Source organism: Caloenas nicobarica, chromosome 1 (genome assembly GCF_036013445.1).
Source record: "Caloenas nicobarica isolate bCalNic1 chromosome 1, bCalNic1.hap1, whole genome shotgun sequence".
NCBI classification, from domain to species: Eukaryota; Metazoa; Chordata; class Aves; order Columbiformes; family Columbidae; genus Caloenas; species Caloenas nicobarica.
In genome coordinates this window covers 77,830,341-77,849,541 of record NC_088245.1, presented here as the reverse complement: position 1 = coordinate 77,849,541, position 19,201 = coordinate 77,830,341, and the positions used below count along the sequence as shown (strand labels likewise).

The 19,201-nt window shown below is 40.7% G+C and overlaps 1 protein-coding gene across 1 annotated transcript; it reads left to right on the top strand.

The window, feature by feature from the left end:
• Positions 1-44: 44 nt before the first annotated feature.
• On the top strand, positions 45-12,863 carry FGFR1OP2 (FGFR1 oncogene partner 2). Its single transcript, XM_065639489.1, has 6 exons — positions 45-237; positions 3,600-3,736; positions 4,876-4,993; positions 5,889-6,031; positions 9,361-9,474; positions 10,211-12,863. The coding sequence occupies exons 1-6, from the start codon at positions 234-236 to the stop codon at positions 10,346-10,348; spliced, it is 654 nt and encodes a 217-aa protein (XP_065495561.1). The 5' UTR covers positions 45-233; the 3' UTR covers positions 10,349-12,863.
• The last annotated feature ends 6,338 nt before the right edge of the window (positions 12,864-19,201 follow it).

Sequence of the window (19,201 nt, the reverse complement as noted above, 5' to 3'; positions counted from 1 at the left end):
AGCTGGGAGAAGCGGCGGGGACGCGGTGTCCTCTCGCGAGAGCGGCGGGCGCCCGCCGGCCCGGTGCCGCTGGCAGGTAGCGCCGCCGCTCTCGCCTCGCCTCCCCTCACCCCGCCCACTGGCGGGGACGCACCTCCCCCGGCCCTCCTCCGCTTCCCCTGCGGCCCGCCGCCATTTGACAGCGGGGCGGGCCGGTCGGGGCTTCATCCCCGGCGCCGCCGGAGCCTCCGGTCATGAGTGAGTGGCGTGAGGCGGGGAAAGGGCGTTCGCGGACAGCCCGGCGCGGGGTGGAGGGGAGAGGGTGCAGATGCCGTTGCTGCCGGGCGGTTGGGAGCCCAACGGGCTCGCGGTGGGGCGCGCGAGGAGCCCGTGGGCCGTGACGCCACGAGGGGTGCGAGGGAGCAGGAGGAGCCCCCCCCACCCCTTTAGCACTGCCGGCTGGGGCGGGCCGGGGCGCGTCCCGCCGCTCGTTTTCGGCGAGGGAGCCTTCATCGGCCCTTCCGTGCCCGCCGTGTCACGGCAGGTGCCGGTGTCGCGACAGTCCTGACTGGCGTGCCTCAGCATCCGTTCTCGCGGTGGCGACGGGGGTGGGGAGGCGGCGACACTCCCCCTCTCCTCCTTCCCGCCTCGATCCGCGGGGCAACCGCAGGTCTGCTCCGCGTGTGACCGGGCTGCGGCGGCGGCACCGTTCGCGGGCTGGGCCCGCTTGCTGTGGGAGGCTCATTGTTTGCTGGGTGGTGGTGGCGCCTGCTCAGCCCGTGGGACTCTCTTCCTACACGGAGGGTGCTCAGGGACGTTTGCACCCAGCCTAAAAGTCTCTCAGAAACCGCAGCGTGGTTTCGGCGTTGCAAAACTGTGGTAACTGTGGAGCTGGAAAAAAAAAAAAAACCCAGAGCGTTAAGGTATGGGGAAGGTAGTTTTCAGTAAGAATATAAAAGAAAGAAGAGACAGAAAACTAGAGGAAGGCTATATTTGCACGAAAATCTTTGTTCTTTGGGGTGTGTGTTGTTGTTTTTTTTTTTTTTTAAAGGCAGCCAAATTTTATAATGAAAGCAATTAGTAAAGAGCAGGAAGTGACAGAAAATGAATGTTTAATAGCAGTATAGGTATGTTGTTTGAGTTGTCGCTCTTGCTACCTGTTGACCCTGTTGATTAGATTGCAGTGTAACAAATACATTTGCAACAGGGCATCTCTTGTAGGGTAGAGTTCAGGAATCATTAAGTTTTAGCTACTATAGTCCTCATGCTCATAAAAAGGATTAATATACAACAATAATTTGCTTAAATGAATTATATTTGATTAATTGGGGTTTTCCGTCTAAATGGCCAGGTTAACTCAAAGATTTAGATCTCTTTTAGAATAAGACGAAAGTTTTGTTTTTCATGGGTAGCCAGACAAGCAACTAGAGAGAATTTTAAATTCCAAGGATTAGGGCCAGTGTCTTGCCCAAAGTAATCCTAGTTAGGATCTGGAGCTACTATGAGTTACCATGGTACAAATAATGATTGTCCTCTTTGAGGTATAAATCCTACCTGAAAATATGAGATGGCCTCTGGCCTGCTCAATGAAGGTGCTGCAGGTGCCAGTGGACAGTCAGTGCTGATTTGCGCAGCCATGTTCCACACAAGCTGCAACATGTGTCTTCCCCAACTCATTTGCTGTGAAAAAGAACACAAGTGGCTTTGTTACAAACTAGTTTCATTTTATCTTGAGTAGTTGGGTTGAGTCAAAATGAGAAAGTGCATGGGAGGATGAATACATACCGTGTTTAAAAATTTATTTTGATGCATACAAATTATCAGAGGTGTTAACTGCATTATAGTCTGAATGTCAAATGTATTCCAAGCTCGTGGAGAGGCTTGAGAGGCTTTGTTTGTGCTGCCTAGAGAATTCATGACCCATGAATCGAGTTAAAGACTGCTCTTTGAATTCTCCTTAAATATGGATCTGATTAAATCAATTTCTGTAACAGTTTAGCCAGCTAGTGTGCAAGGTGATCTTTTGTCTGTGACATTTTTGTAGTCCAGTAAGAACATGAGACCAGAATTGGAAGGCGAAATGAGGAGCAAGAAAAGCAGATCTTTAAAAACACTGTAGGATGATCCCTATCTACATAATATTAAAAAAAGCTCGAACTGCTAAACCAGAGTGAATAAATTAACTACCTGTGATAACACACCAGCCTGCTGAAGAACTTTACTTGATACCTCAAATACACGTATACATCATATTGAAGTTAAAATGAAAACTCTGGCTGATAAACAGGAAACAATTAACATTATAAAGGTGTATAGGAAACATTCCAAACTCTGCTGCTGCCTTGCTTAGTTTTCCCCCACCTTAATGCATGAGGGCAGGTTTGTAAGTGTTTTGAGGGGACTGCTGGAATTTCTGGTGTTTGAAATATCCTTACTTCTGTTACTTACCTGGGACAGTGTGAAAACATCAGCTGGGGAAAACATGAGGATTTGTTTAAGCTTGGCAGTGCTTTGCCAAGTTGCCTAAGAAAGTTGGAAAATTAAGTTGGAGCAAATCTTTTTCCTGTATCTCAGGAAAGGCTCACTGACCTTTTACGCTTACAAAAATCTCTCCTTTAGCAAATGGCCTGGCTATGAAATTGATTTAGTTGATTGTTGTGTTACCCTAGAAAGTTTCCTGAAACAAATATCAAGCCTCATATTAATAAGGCCCATAACTAAAAAGCCTCCATCGTTGCTCTCTGATCGCAGAAGAACTGTTCAAGGAGTTTAAGTAATTTCCTTTTCAGTAGAAGAAATGCAAGGTTTCTTAAAAGAAAACAAAAACTTAGACTGAAAACCTCAGCCTTGAAACAACATCTCAAGAATGAGTATGAAAAAATTCTATGTATAGTAACATGTACAAGCATTTCCTAAGTATAGCAATAGGTAATTTCTGCTAACAAGTGCTGCAATCAGATGGCTGGTATTTTAACTATGCAGTTGGTTCTTTTTCTTAGCGAAGTTGCTATCTTTCTCTATCCTGTTGAAAATTTTGCAATTTCGTTCCATGCTCTGATGTTTGTGTTCACTTATAGACACAAAGAACACACAAGCCTTTGGCCTTCTGAATTTTCCCTGAGGAATTTCCTCAGCTCTGTCAGTTTGAGCTGTTCCTTCTCTGCTGATTTAATTTGCCAAAATCTTCCAGCCCACTGTAGTCCTCTGGCATTCTCTTTTGTGCTGGATTTATACTTCTCAAATATCTTGAAGTATATCTGACTGGTAGGAGGGCACATTAGAAAAAATGTATATTGAAAAATGAAATAGTTAATGTAAATTTTTTTTTTCCCTCTGCTACTTACAGAAGGACATGCACTGCTCAGGTTCCATATGTTTGCTTTTATTTCCTTGCTCTGACATATGGTCTCAACAGCAATTACAAAGTAGGAAAAGCAAAGGCAGACTTTAGGGTGTTCTTAAGATATATAGATTTCCTTACTTCTAAAAGACAACAAAATGTCTGGATGTTCCCAAGGGAAAGTTTTAGACTTAAATATAGATATATACATCACATAGATAGCTGTTATCTGTATAGCAAACAGGTGGTGTTGTGAAAATAATACATTTCTAATCTTTAGAAATGAGTTGCACAATTGAAAAAGCCTTAGCAGATGCGAAAGCGCTGGTGGAACGGCTAAGGGAACATGACAACGCAGCAGAAGCTCTTATTGAACAGACTACAGCTCTTAACAAGCGGGTTGAAGCAATGAAACAGGTTTGTTTTCCACCTTTACTTACTCCATTAAAAGAAGAACTTGGAAACACATAATTTAAAATAATTTTCGTGTGCTACTATACAATGTAGTATCAGTATGTTATTTGGTTAATCCTTTAATACCATACTAATTATTTTCATTATAGGTGTGACCGTGGTCTAAAAATAGGTTGTTTATATGTTTAGACTGATCCTACGAAGACATTTTCTGGATTACTCTGGCTTAAATATTGAAAACTACCACTTATTTGAAGAACACTGGTAGAAATGGAGTTGGTGTCTTACAAACCATTGTGTGATGCCTTGTGTTTTGCTCTCTGTGAAATACTACTTGCCTTACTAATTTCAGGAAGCGCATGTAGTCATACAGAGGCCCTGTCATGCTTGCTTCTGTTCAGAACACTTTTCACAATCTCCTTTTGTTTCAAAGCAGCCTCTCAAGCTTATTTGTGATTATTTCCACTCTGATGTTAAGCTATTCAAGGCATTGTTTTAGGCTGAGCATGACTTTCACCAGAGAACTTCTTGAAAACCATAAAGGTGTCTATTGATTTTTCCGTATAGGAGTTCATCTTGTCATTTTAATAGAATGCAAGATGTGTTAATGGGCCTATAAAATAATAAAACCCTGCGTGTGCTTCATCCCTGTAAAACTAGTCATGCAGACAATAACTTCAGCTCAAGAGTGTTAAATTTACCTATTTGTTGAGAGTCAGGATCCATTTATTCAGGTCCATGTGACTTGTACCCATACAACCTTGTGGTTTAAGGTATTGGGAAGCCACAGTAAATATCTAGAGGTTAATACCTCATAGTTTTTCTTTACCATATGTGTATCAGTTTTAAAATACTTGATGGTGAATTTGACCTGTATTAATTGAAGGTTAGATAATGCCCACTACACACACCTGAGGTATGAAAATTGTTTAAAAACAGAGGCGATACTTTTGTCTCTCTAAAGGGCAGTATGTTAGCAACACCTTCAGAAGAGTGTGTTTATTTGATATTATTATTTAAAAACAAGCATTATCTTGCTGGTTACAAACTTTGACATGAGAACTGGACCTTTGTGACTTGCTGAGTAATGCTTGCCTTTGGTTACTCAAATTTGTTTGTCTGTTTTTTGTTTTAATAACTAGTACCAAGAAGAAATTCAAGAGCTCAATGAAGTAGCAAGACATCGTCCTCGGTCTACATTAGTGATGGGTATCCAACAAGAAAACAGACAGATTAGGGAATTGCAACAGGAAAATAAAGGTAAAACATGAATATTCTATCCTTTACAGGTTCAAGACTGTGCCACTGGAATCAGACTTTTACTGTTGAGCTATTCTCAAAAAATTGTTGTAGAAGAATTTTTTTCTTCTAATCTCAGTTGATCAGTCTAACTGATCATAATGCAATCTAATAAAGAATTGTAATGTCCAGCCACCGGGACTGTGATTAACAAAAAGAGAGAACTGTGGAAGATTACTTTTTCAGTCCTTATCTAATGTTCAGCGCAAGTGAGGAGTTAGACATAATTTACTTCTACGGTATGGGTATCTATTTGGAAATGTGTTTTCCTACTGCTAAAAATAATTAATTTAGCAGCAGTCAGGACAAGTTGTAGTGTAAGTGCAGTAGTATAATTCCTTCTGGAATTCTGTGCACTGCGAATATACTGTTCTTCCTGGAGTGCCGTAGGTATTCTAACAGTTGTATTCAGCAAAGGAGTTAAGTATCTTGATTTGTATGAATATTGTCTTATCTCAGGAGTTATTTGTCCTTTGACTTAGTATATTTTGAACAAGCGTTTTTTAACTCTTCTTTTACTAAGCTGCGGATTAAAACATCTTTCCAGTTTTTATACAGTGTTGCTTTTAGTGGCTGGAGTAAAGCTCCTCAGCTACACTCAAGGTGGCTTATATCAGCTAAAGGGACTGAATATGAAGTCATATTAATAGAAGACCTCCTGTTTATGACTGAACAAGAATTCTCCCAGGGCAGTCACCACTGAAGACGTTTGCAGAGCTTGCGTAGATTTTATAGTGCAAGGAGAGGGGACACTTGATTAAGGGCTTATTTTGGTTTTCTCAAGCTGAAGTACTTTTGCGTTTTGTTTCCGTTCTTCTCTGTTAAACTTTAACTGAATTTAAAATTATGTTGATAGAACTACGCACATCTCTTGAAGAACATCAGTCTGCTTTGGAACTCATAATGAGCAAGTACAGAGAACAGATGTTTAGGTTGCTAATGGCAAGCAAAAAGGATGATCCAAGTATAATAACAAAGTTAAAAGAGCAACATTCCAAGGTAATAACTTCACTGTTCTTTTGCCTTCTTTTTTTTTAACACTTCAGTTATTTTGTAGTGGATCAGTTGAAAGCTTACTTTGTTTCAGTTTCTGTACCATTGTACTAACAAGTCCTAATTTTTGTAATCCAGTCCATGAAATGCAAACAGGAAACTTGATTAGTCTAGTAAGTCAACCTTACCAGCTTCTGATTTATTTAAGGTCTTATCAAGTAGCATTTCATTACTGTATCTATTTAATTTACTTTTGTTTTGCCTAGGTCTTTAAGGCAACTGCCCTATTATACTTCCAAATGCCCATAGATCTCAGTACTGATCAGGATTGCTAAGTAGAATCCAGGGCAGCATCAAGATGCTTGAAGGGTGGTGAAAGTTGCTGGTATTTGGTGTGCTTCACAGTTTTTGAAAACTAGAAAAGCAAAGTGCCATCTGGCAACATTTTTGTAAGCTATAATGAGGTATATATGAGTATTCAGCGGCTTCATTTAAGGCTAATATATGGAAAACCATATATTAGCCTTAGCATTAATACATACTTTAGGTTTTTTAGTGTATTTTCAGGAAAATTCACAATTCTAGGTCACTAACAGATCTAAACAGGAGCTTTCTAACAAAGTATTATATTACATTTTATATGAAACATTATCAGAGAACAGTGTTTAATAATATTTGACCTCAACAAGCTGAGTCTGCAAAGCAGAGTTAGAGTCCACATACTATGAAAACAAAGTTTAAGAATTTGATCTTTAGTTACCTCCTTAAAAAAAAAAAAAATCACAGGTATGTAACTAGTGCTATTGATTTCAATAGGGCTACTTAGATTGGTATGCAAGAATTTACTGGATTAGAAGTATATCTTTAACATAAACTCCTAAAAAAAAAAAACCCTATAAGTATACATTCTTTTCAAAAGAAGTTACCTTAACATATAGTATATCTTACAGCTTCAAGAATATCGAGACAAGAGGGTAAAATTATATCTGTCCTGACTGTGAAACTTCATTTAGGAGCACTTCTATGCATTAAAAGCTTGGGGTTTAAAAAAACCCCAAACTGAACAGTATTATTTGAACAGGAGATTTAAACTTGAACATTTTGGCTAAATCTGATTCCACAAGAATGCCGGATGAAGAGGATTTATCACCCTTAGCCTGACACTTAGGATTTTTGGAATTTCACTATTTATTCTACTGATCAGCCTTCACATTCAATAAGACTGAACAATCTTGAAGCAGTCTTTAAATACTTCTTTCCTGTTAAATAAAAAATCCATCATGCCTAAGGAATTAATCTAGTTGTTACCAGTAATTGCTGTTCCCTCAAGTGGCAGCTATTAACTTAAGTGTCTATTTACAAAGATTGTTGCAAAGTCATTGATTTCTGCAATCAAAAAGCACCTCATTTAAATAGAAAACCAATTTCTTTTAGCAGTGTTGTATGCAAGAGAATATTGTGTGTTGGTAGTAATGACCCTGATCTAAGTGTGCTGTTCGAATTCTAGATGAAACAAGACCTAAAAACCAGTGTGGTGTTTTGTTTGTTTGGTGGTTGTTTTTAATCTTCAGAGGAAAAAGACAATGTATGGCAAACAAAAGGAGAGAGATATAAACAGTGTTAGTAGATGTTTGAGGCTATCTTCCTAAAGAATCGCTTTCATTGCATTCTTTAATATTACAGCATCCAGGTTTTATGTATCTGCCTTCCAGAGTAGAACATTAGAGTTTTGTGTTAGCATCTGCTGTAACATTAATGACCTTGGAACAGGCCATAAATAATATTGATGAAGAGGCCACATAAGCAGGCAAAATAGGAAGTAGAGAGGACAGCGGTAGTATATCTAAAAACCACTAATTTCTTCCCAGTCCTTCTTAAAGGTACATCCTTGCCAACTCCTCCTTTTACCACAGATCACAGCTTCATTTCAAGCTAAATTTAGTTTTTCATTGAAGGAATGTTTCACTTAATCACCTTCAACTGGAAACCAAGAAGAAAATAAAGATTTGCAGCAAATTCTACCTTGCTCCTGTGAGCGGGCATTTCATTAGTAAACAGCTGAACTATAACTTATAGTTTAATCACTTCTGGTAGTTTAAAGGAAAACTGGGCATCCACTAGATGTAGGGACCTCCGGTCAAATTCATCATTTAAAGGGAGGATTTAGCTTGAGCCTCCACTGTTCTTCATTTCAGTCCCACTGTTCAGCTTTTCCTGATATTAGTTAGTAACTGTTATGAATTTTGTCCAAAGGGTAGGATGGCATGATAGTAGAGTTGGAGTAAAAGGCAAGTTGAGAAAAAGACAACGGAAAATAAAAGCTTCTGGAAATACCATTAAAATATTTGGCTTAACTGATCAGCAATGAATACCAAAGGCATAGGCTCTTTATCTAGATCTGCAGGGAAAATGAAGTAGTGACCCTTTAAGCACTTCTTGCTGGTTCGTTGGCTGTCGAGAAAATAAACCATCACCTGAACCACCAAGGTCCAGGTAAGAGATCACTTCTCTGCAAACAGTGAAGATTTCTCTAAAATCTGGCTTCCTTGCAAAGGCTGTTATGCCTGTCATCCCACTCCTAGCAGTGGAATGGGACAAGAGCAAACAAAACTACTGCTCTCTTTTTCTTCCTTCTTGAATCTTTCACTGAAATGTGGTAGTTATTTATAATAGGGCAGTACCACACCAGCATCAGTGAATGGTCACAAAGAGGTCAGGACACAAAAGTTTTTTTTCATAATTCAGCAAGGACAAGGACCTGTGAAGTACAGATCCTAGATAAGCTGTAATTGGAAGTGGATTCAAGCAGAAGTATCCAAAAAAAGCAAAGGACAGATCTGAGTTTCCTAATATATGACACAGTAAGGATGACCACTTCACCTGGGCTTTTTGAGGGATAAACACCTACCCGTGGGCTGGTACTGGCTGTACTGGACTTGGGATCAGGTTTCAAACTAAGGGAAAAAAGGTCACATACGCTGCTGCTCTTAGAGGAGTCCAAAATTATATACATCAACTCCTAGAACACAGGGAGAGACCTTGTCAGAGCAAGCACATGGCTAACTTGTAGCCATATGGAAGACATAGTTATTATGGATATAAAATTCTAATAAAAGGATCACTGTATGGCAAACCAGATTTCTTTAAGTAAACAGGACCACAGTGGCCGCTCATGCTGTGAAGTTATAGAGAACTTGTTTTCTCAAATTTAGGCCTGTGTTCACATTTTTATTAAGTGATACAGCACTCAAAACGCACATTTAATGCTTTGCTTGTTATTAATAATGCAAAAAATATATTCCTAAAGCTGTCATTATTTAATTTTTATGTCTTAGGAGTTGCAAGTGCATGTAGACCAAATTACAGAAATGGCAGCAGTAATGAGAAAAGCCATTGAAATTGATGAAAAGCATGGCTGTAAAGAGCAGGAACGGATCATTCAGCTTGAAGTAAGTATGAAATCAAAATAGCAATAGCACAAGTAGCAATGGAGTAAATGTTACCACTATGATTTCTATTGAGTTACTGTATCAGTCACATTGCTATTTTGTTGCACTTTCCTTGTTGGGTGGACCATACTGTTTTCCCCGCTACAGCTCACTCTGAAGTCTTGCATAGGTGATACTTTATCACCAGAAATTTGTATTTATATACTGGTTTAAGCTTTCTGGTTTTTTTGGAATCTCTGTGAGTATAGCAAAAAGGTAGGAAAAAAATACTAATTCATCCTAATAAGACACTAGGATGCAAATAATAATACCCACACCTTTGGTTTTTAAATATATATTTTTTAATAATAATTTTGTGCTTTTGGGAGGATTATCATTTGCTCGTCATTGGAGGGTCAACACTATTGCTCTTTGATTAAGTGCTAGCACAGCATTTCATTATGGGACAGTCTTTGTGGAAAGAATGGGAGGGGTTTTTAAATGCAACTTTTGAACTTAATTACCCTTTTCTTACCCATCTTTGTGTTTTGAGCTTTTTTTTATGCTAATGCCCATTCAAGAGAGCAAGAGAGTCAGAAACTTAATTTTAGAAGATAACATGGCTCTGCCTAACTGCAAAACAGTATTTTAATCCTTACACATATATTTGGAATAGAGGAGAGGGGAGATTATTAAGGTAGTTATTTTGACTTCTTTCTGGAGTTCTATTAAATGCTTTTTCTTTCCCTGGTTATAGCAAGAAAACAAAGGCTTGCGAGAAATTCTACAAATAACTAGAGAATCATTCCTGAACCTCAAGAAAGAAGATGCATCAGAGAGTACATCTCTGTCAGGATTAGTAACAAGCAGTGATCTGAGCCTGAGGAAAAGCTGAAGACTCTGGAAGTCAACAAGCTTCAGTTGCACACTTTAAAAGGGAGTATCAGGGGTCACTTGTCAAGCACTTGTTACTGAATAGGGCACCAGCAGGCTAATGCATCTCAAACTCCAGTTTAGTGGCTTTTATACTGCGCAAAATAAATTTAAATTGGTATTCTACAAAAAGCTTAGTGACAGATTGCCATACATCTAATTTCAGTAGGAAATGGATGATTAATGCACTTACTGAATTGCAAATTATTTTTATATGAAGCAATTTTACAGATAAAAAGACAAGATTTCACACAATTTATATAAACTATTGCTCATACAAACGGTCAGTGCACCTATTATATAAAGGTAAGATTTAAAGACTGATCTCTGGCTAAAAAGTAGTAACTTAGGAATATGCTTTGTGCATGATCCATATTACATTTTTTTTCCCCTTTAAGTTTTTTTAAAATTCTCACTTTACAAACCTGTTTCATGGAAAGGGTACATAGGCAGCATAAAACTTAAGGATTTCTGTTATTTAGCCACAGAGTATCCTGTTTAAACAGAAGGCAAATTGTTTAAGCATAAGCAATGCTTTTGCAGTTGTTCAATATTTATTTTTTGAAATTGAGCAAGATTATTTCATGTTTTGAAAATCCAACTAATTATACATAAAAGAGCTGCTCCCACCTTATTGCTTTCTGAAACACAAGCAGCATAGTATCGGTCTGCCTTAGCTTTTAAGAGAGAAAACCAGGCTCAGTTCTCTATAGGTAAGAAGCCACATTAGTCCCACCAATTTCTTCTCTTGGTTGCCTGCCCAAACTTCCCGACTGGAAAACTGCACTTTGAAAGCACCCAAACAGCAGCAGAAAGGTGGTTGGGGAAAGGAGGGAGAAGCTCTATGGCAAAGTTGGCAGCCTGCATTCAATACTCCTAATTTTTCTTGAAGTACTCAATAGTCATCAAGAAGGTTTTTAAGTTTCAGGTACATGTTATGTTTGCACTAGGAAAAACTTCAATACGCTATACTGACAAATAGACTGCTCACTTTTAATTCTGAAATACTTGCAAAAGTGAAAAGGAATTGGCTTTTCTAGCTCAAAGTGCAGCTTATAAGCAGATACAATCGAAGTGCTACACAAGATAGGCTTGTAGTAGAAAGGTGCTGAAAAAACTTGTATTTGGTCAAGGCAGCAAGAACATTCCTAGTACTGCTGTGTATCATCACTTTTTGTCTGGTGTCTTGGTGTATTCTTTACTTGGAATGCATACTCAAACCAAGTGAAAGCTTTCAACCATGGAAAACTGTAGATCTACAAACACCACCCACAACTGAATATTTTCACTGTTTAATACCCACCTAGCAAAATGAGTTGAACTCCTACTCTGGAGTCAACTGTCATTTAATCAAATTTGATTTTTCAGTTGCAGCAATGCAAAAAGAACTAAGCAAAGCACTTTGAAGTGCGCCAGTTTTAAATACAACTTCCTTTGACTCAGTACAGCTTCCCTGGGCTCAGGGTAAATGCACCACAGGTCCAAGGGTGAACTTTCAGGGCCCAGTGAACTCATTGATAGAGAACTTAATATTTTTGTTCTGTTGCTGCCCCACTTCCCATAGTGCTTTTAAGAGAAACAAGTGGTGGGAAAGGAGTGTTTAATAGAGACAGTAAGTGCTAGTTTAATTAACTAATACATATGCTAGGAGATGCAGTTGAAAGGACAGATAAATCCAGCTCTCCAAATTTTCACAGCATTTTTTTATAAATGGATAAACTGCTACTTCTCTTTCCAAAGAACCCGGCTTCTTTCTAGGCTTAAGAATATATTGAGGACATTCATGTGCATGAAAAAAGAGTTTTAACCATTTCCAAACTTGCTAAACATGGGGGGAATTTTTCGGAAAACATTTTAGCTCAAGCACATACTTGTCTGCTATTTTTATCTGTAAAACTTAGCCAATGCTTCTCTAATTTAGATTTTGCATTCCTACTGTAGCTTGCAAGCTGGTGACTTATCAAAAGCAATTTTTTTTAATGGAGTTTCATTATTGCAAACTTACAAGAAGTTTTGGGTTCAGTTGATTATTCATTTTAGAAGTGTCTTTTCAGCCAGTGACTGGTATCAGAGGCATTTATATCCATTTAATGCTGAATGCAGCTTCCTGGCTGAGTTTCTGGTTTGTCTTTCAAATACAATCTCCAGAGTTGTACAGCAAAGAAGGGTTGTTAGTCTGTGACAGTTCTTTATGGTTGCTCTATTATGAAATAATGCTTGATTAGTGTTTATTTTTGTAAATCAAAAAAAATGTGACTTAATTTATCTACTCCTAGTCTTCACGTTTGATATGTCTCCCCTGTCATTCCCCTGACCCGATCACTTTAGGATTTTAAAGAACCTTCACAGTGTGTGGAGTGACTATTTTTCATTGCATACCTGTTATTTTTGTAATGCAGATGGCTTGAAAAGAATTTATGGCTAGAATTGTGTACTGTACAGTAAACTTATTTTATCAATAAAGGTGACTGAAAATATGGATGTCTTCATGATTTAAGCAAGGTACTGAATCTCAAGTGAGCTTTGTTAGTAACACATAAGATGAGAAAATGTCAATGTGTCTTTTTTTTCTTATTTTTATACGTTATGGCAGGCAGGCCAGTTTCTAGTACTTTTACTCGTGTTGCTATATAGCAAAAGAAAACATCCTCTGTGAAGTCTTCATTTTCTCTTGGAAAACTAACAGTCTCTTCTACAGAGGTAGTTATTAGTCTTTCAAATGAACCATTGGAGCTGTTTACTTATACAGAGGAGCAGGAAGGGTAAACATAAAGCAGTCCCCTGAGCTTTGAGTTTTGGATCAAAACATATTTTGGTACAGATGGGATGCAACAGTTGTGGGTTTTTCTTGAAGATTAAAAAAGTCACTTTGATTTGGTTCAAGCTCTAGATTCCTTTCTCTGTGATGTGTAAATGAGAATGTCAGTGGATTACATTCATGGCCTGAAAATATAATGTTTTCTCCACTTCCCCATGATTTCTCAGAAGAGAAACTTGTTTTCAATATCATAAATTCTGTGTTTGAAGACAGCTGATAAATGTCAAGCTAAGTCAAATACACATAGCAGCTAGCTGTTCAACTGAGGTAAAACTGAAGGGCAGCTTGAAACTAAATTGGGTTGTTTTGTGAAATTAAAAGCTTTAAATAGCTTTGGCTTTTTAACAAACCTATTGGATTAGAAGACTGTTAAAACAGAGAGCTAATGGCACAGTTTTCATGCAGAATTACATTTACTAAGATCCCTTTGTAGATACCCAAAATAAGATTTACATTGGCTTAGGAAAGTGTTCAGTTTCAGTTTGTAAACATTAAGCTTTAAAAGCACTTTTGCTGATTAAAAAAAAATTTCCAAGTCTCCAATTTGAGGGGCAAAACATGCACTTGTTCTTTCTACAGATATTGATGCCTGAGATCACAGGTGGTTAAACTGGCCAACAGAACACTGTAGTGCTGGTCACAGCCTGACAGCTTGTTTACAGTGACAGTGGAAAGATGAGACAGGAGAGCAAAAGAAATCCCAAGTTGGAAGTGAAGGAACATGGCAGAGGCACAAGATTTTAACGTGAGACCACTTCTTTATCAGCCTTTTCAAATGTGCTCTTGGTAACACTTGAGTTCTGGAAACATCAAGCTACATGCAGCCACCAGATACCAAAAAAAAAAAAAAAAAAAGGAGAAAAAGCAACAAGGTTCAGCAGTAGGTGTTCAAAAGCTGCCAGCTGTCTGCATGGTTGTCACAGAAGGCATTGTCTCAGAGGGATCCCATTTAACTAGCTTTGCAAACAAAGCCACCTCATTTTTTCCTAGAAAAATCTCTACTTTCTCCCTCACATATCCCCAAACCAGCACTAACAAAATAGCTGCTGTTATTGTTTAAAGAGCAGTAGATTCTGTGTAATGCCAACAGTGGACATCTTAAACTTACCCTTCCAGAACACCAAGGTGTGCTGGGAGAACCACACGCAGCACAGAGCTGGTTTGTATCACAGACACCTACTTGGTAGCAGTGTAGGTCACATTCCACCTCACCTTTTGGCCATCCCACTTCTTTCCTTTGCAATGCAGTTGAATTTCATACTGATATCGGCAGAGTGGACTAATTTAAACAAAATTGGTTAGCTTCCGCATATTACAATGTGCTGAAAAATAAAACAGATTCTATTTCAATGACTGTGACAGAAAGTACTGATGTCCCTGCTGTCCCTGCTCCCTTCTCCAGATGTTCTTGTGCAGCAGCACACCTGGTGAGAGCCAGTGTGGCCACACCTTTGTATCCAAGAACATCACTATTTTTCCAGGTTCAGAAAAAAACCCCACCATTTTACACCTAGAAGAAGAAAACCTTAAAACAACTGCACAATATCGAGGGAAACATTTCATAATTCCATTCTTGGAAAAAGTACATGCTGGCAGCACTCCTCAGACACAAGCTAGAGAACAGTGGCACAAGGGAAACCAGCAGAACTTCAGCTGCTGTCCACTTCCATTGCCCTAAGGTCAGGTTTTGGCTTTTTTAAAGAATGGCAGAATTAATAATTTCCGTATGACATTCTCACCATCAAAAATACCTTAAGAAATACATTTTTAAATGGCTATTTCAGTATTGAAAAGCATTAGATACATTTTTTTGAAAAAAAAAAATAACAAACAAACCCACACCTAGTTGTTAGAAGCTCAAACAGTAACACCACCTAATGAATGCAGGGCAGTGTCTTAGGTTTTACAATACTACACTCAAACAGAGAAAATTTTTTTTAAATGAATCATCATATGCAACTCGTTAAATTACTGGCTAGGTGAACAGCAGCTGCCTCCTACGATACACTATGTGTGCTTTTTGCTTCCTGCATATGACTTTTTCCCCAGAGAGTTCATGGTTAAAAAAACCAAACAAAAAAATCAGCTCCTTTTGAGCGCATTAGGTAATCTGTTTTACACCAGAAGGCACTAAGGATAACGTGGAAAAATTGCAAAGGGTGCTTTTTTGACAAGGTAGACTTGTGAAAACCCAGTTCTGAAGCAAGTAGGTAAGTTGTACAGAACCTTTTTTTCCCCTCCCACCCTCAAAATGAGCTAATTCATTGCTCTGTTTTAAAGTTGTCTTCTCCCAGCATGCACAAAAATATGAAGCCTTGCATACTCAAACAGGAGACAGCTGTCTGCCTATAGTTACATGCTAGCAGACAAGGCCTGATATCAGTTTTTAAAAAATTAACTAGTATCTGCTTGAGCAGACAAAAATTATACTGGAGCTATTCTTTCTAAATAAAACTGATACATCAAAGCTACTGATCAGAGATGTGGGAGGGGACAACCTAACCAGATGAATATTAACAATGAATAGGCAGGGATATTATCAGTGCATCTCAGCCGCTGAGTTAGAACCCGTTGACCTAACACAATACTTATATTTTGTAGCTCAACGCTTCCTACTCCGACTATCCACTGGATAAACAGACCAGAAACCAAAGTTATAATAAAGCCCACCACAAGTACCACTGCAAAGATCATGTGCAAACCTACAACATGCTGCTGCCAGTTTCAGGAGAAGATATTAAAAGCTCAAAGGGCCAGTGTAAAATACACATTTTAAAATGGGGCATGTTTATGTCTCCAAAATTTCCTGTCCTTCAGAAGTGTTTTCTGATAAGCAACAGCTGTAGGCAAGGACAGAATGAAAGCTGAAGAGCCTTGCTGTGATGAGACGTGTCAGTGAAGACTTAGGAAAGCTTTGGGAAAGGCCAGTTTTGCATGTGTTTCAGATTGGATTAAGAGACAGAGGGGACCAAAGAAATCCTTTATGCCTCACTTATTTCTTTTGCTATTGCAAAGAAAAGCAAAGGCTGTGCAAGGGTAACTTGGCCCTAATTAAGGAAGTGGGAAGGAAGATGTGGTAGATGAGCAATAGCTACAATAGGGCCCCTCAGGCCCCTAGGGTGAAATCGGTGTACTCGGCTCGCTCCCTGAAATGCCTGTACACCAATGCGCGCAGCATGGGGAATAAGCAGGAGGAGTTCGAAACCTGCGTTCGGTCAGGAGATTATGATCTGGTGGCATTAACAGAGACATGGTGGGACAGCTCACATGACTGGAATGTGGTCATGGATGGCTATGTCCTTCTCAGGAAAGACAGGCCAGCCAGGCGAGGTGGTGGAGTTGCTCTTTATGTGAGAGAGCAACTACAATGTATAGAGTACTGTCCAGGTGCGGTTGAAGAGCAAGTTGAGAGTCTGTGGGTGAGAATTAAGGGGCAGCTGGCAGGGGTGACACCGTTGTGGGAGTCTATTACAGGCCACCAGATCAGAGTGAGGATGTTGATGAGGCCTTCTGCGGTCAGCTGAGCGTGGCCTCACAGTCACAGGCTCTGGTTGTTATGGGGCATTTTAACTACCCTGATGTTTGCTGGAAGGACTACTCAGCCAGCCAGCCTCAGTCTAGGAGGTTCCTCCAGTGCATTGACGATAACTTTCTGATACAAATGGTGGAGGAGCCGACTAGGAGAGGTGCGCTGCTGGATCTCGTCCTCGCTAACAAGGAGGGTCTGGTTGAAGCAGTAAAGGTGGGGGGCTGCCTTGGTTGCAGTGACCATGAGATGGTGGAGTTCGGAATCTCCTGTGGTGGGAGCAGAATACCGAGCAGAATTGCAACCCTGGACTTCAGCAGGGCCGACTTTGGCCTGTTCAAACAATTGCTGGAGGAAATCCCGTGGGCAAGGCTGCTAGAAGGTAAAGGGGCCCAAGATAGTTGGTTAACATTCAGGGACTGCTTCTACCAAGCTCAAGATCAGTGCATCCCGACGCGCAGGAAGTCAAGGAAGGGAGCCAGGAGACCTGCGTGGTTAAACAGGGAACTGCTGGGCAAACTCAAGTGGAAGAGGAAGGTTTACAGATCATGGAAGGAGGGGCTGGCCACTTGGGAAGAATATAAGGCTGTTGTCAGAGGATGTAGGGAGGCAACTAGGAAAGCTAAGGCCTCCTTAGAGTTAAACCTGGCGAGAGGGGTCAAGGACAACAGGAAGAGCTTCTTCAAATACATGGCAGATAAAACTAACACCAGAGGCAATGTAGGCCCACTGATGAATGGGGTGGGTGCCCTGGTGACACAAGATACAGAGAAGACAGAATTACTGAATGCCTTCTTTGTCTCTGTCTACTCTGCCGGAGGCTGTCCTGAGGAGCCCCGTACCCCTGAGGCCCCAGAGGAAGTCAGGACAATGGAGGAGTTTGCCTCAGTTGATGAGGACTGGGTTAGGGACCAGTTAAGCAATCTGGACATCCATAAATCCATGGGTCCAGATGGGATGCACCCACGGGTGCTGAGGGAGCTGGCTGAGGTCATTGCTGGACCACTCTCCATCATCTTTGCCAGGTCTTGGGAAACAGGAGAGGTGCCTGAGGACTGGAGGAAAGCAAATGTCACTCCGGTCTTCAAAAAGGGCAAGAAGGAAGACCCGGGCAACTATAGACAGGTCAACCTCACCTCCATCCCTGGGAAAGTGATGGAACACCTTATCCTTGGTGCCATCTTAAGACATATCAAGGATAAGAGGGTCATCGGGGGCAGTCAACATGGCTTCACCAAGGGGAAGTCGTGCTTGACCAACCTCATAGCCTTTTATGAAGACATAACAAGGTGGATTGACGATGGCAGAGCAGTGGATGTGGTCTACCTTGACTTCAGCAAAGCATTTGACACCGTCTCCCACAGCATCCTCATGGCAAAACTGAGGAAGTGCGGACTGGACAATCGGGTAGTAAGGTGGACCGCAAACTGGCTGAAGGAGAGAAGCCAGAGAGTTGTGTTCAATGGGGCGGAGTCTGGTTGGAGGCCTGTATCTAGTGGAGTGCCTCAAGGGTCAGTTCTGGGACCAATAATATTCAATATATTCACCAACGAGTTGGATGAGGGAATTGAGTGTACTAGCAGCAAGTTTGCTGATGACACCAAGCTGGGAGGAGTGGCTGACACGCCAGAGGGCTGTGCTGCCATCCAGCGAGATCTGGACAGGCTGGAGAGTTGGGCGGGGAAAAAATTAATGAAATATAACAAGGGAAAATGTAGAGTCTTGCATCTGGGCAGGAACAACCCCAGGTTCCAGTATAGGTTGGGGAATGCCCTATTAGAGAGCAGTGTAGGGGAAAGGGACCTGGGGGTCCTGGTGGACAGCACTGTGCCCTTGTGGCCAAGAAGGCCAATGGCATCCTGGGGTGTATTAGAAGGGGGGTGGTTAGTAGGTCAAGAGAGGTTCTCCTTCCCCTCTACTCTGCCCTGGTGAGACCTCATCTGGGATGTTGTGTCCAGTTCTGGGCCCCTCAGTTCAAGAAGGACAGGGAACTGCTGGAGCGCAGGGCCACAAAGATGATTAAGGGAGTGGAGCATCTCCCTTATGAGGAAAGGTTGAGGGAGCTGGGTCTCTTGAGCTTGGAGAAGAGGAGACTGAGGGGTGACCTCATCAATGTTTATAAATATATAAAGGGTGGGTGTCACGAGGATGGAGCCAGGCTCTTCTCGGTGACAACCAACAGTAAGACAAGGGGTAACGGGTTCAAGCTGGAACACAAGAGGTTCCACTTAAATTTGAGAAGAAACTTCTTCTCAGTGAGGGTGACGGAACACTGGAACAGGCTGCCCAGGGGGGTTGTGGATTCTCCTTCTCTGGAGACATTCAAAACCCGCCTGGATGCCTTCCTGTGTAACCTCACCTAGGTGTTCCTGCCCTGGCAGGGGGATTGGACTAGATGATCTTTCAAGGTCCCTTCCAATCCCTAACATTCTGTGATTCTGTGAAGATTTGCAATGCTGCAGGATGATTTG

Excerpts from the sequence above, each read along its gene's own strand:
- FGFR1OP2 (XM_065639489.1), top strand. Across the intron at positions 4,994-5,888 it reads ATTGCAACAGGAAAATAAAG|AACTACGCACATCTCTTGAA; the intron begins GTAAAACATGAA and ends TTATGTTGATAG. Across the intron at positions 6,032-9,360 it reads TAAAAGAGCAACATTCCAAG|GAGTTGCAAGTGCATGTAGA; the intron begins GTAATAACTTCA and ends TTTATGTCTTAG.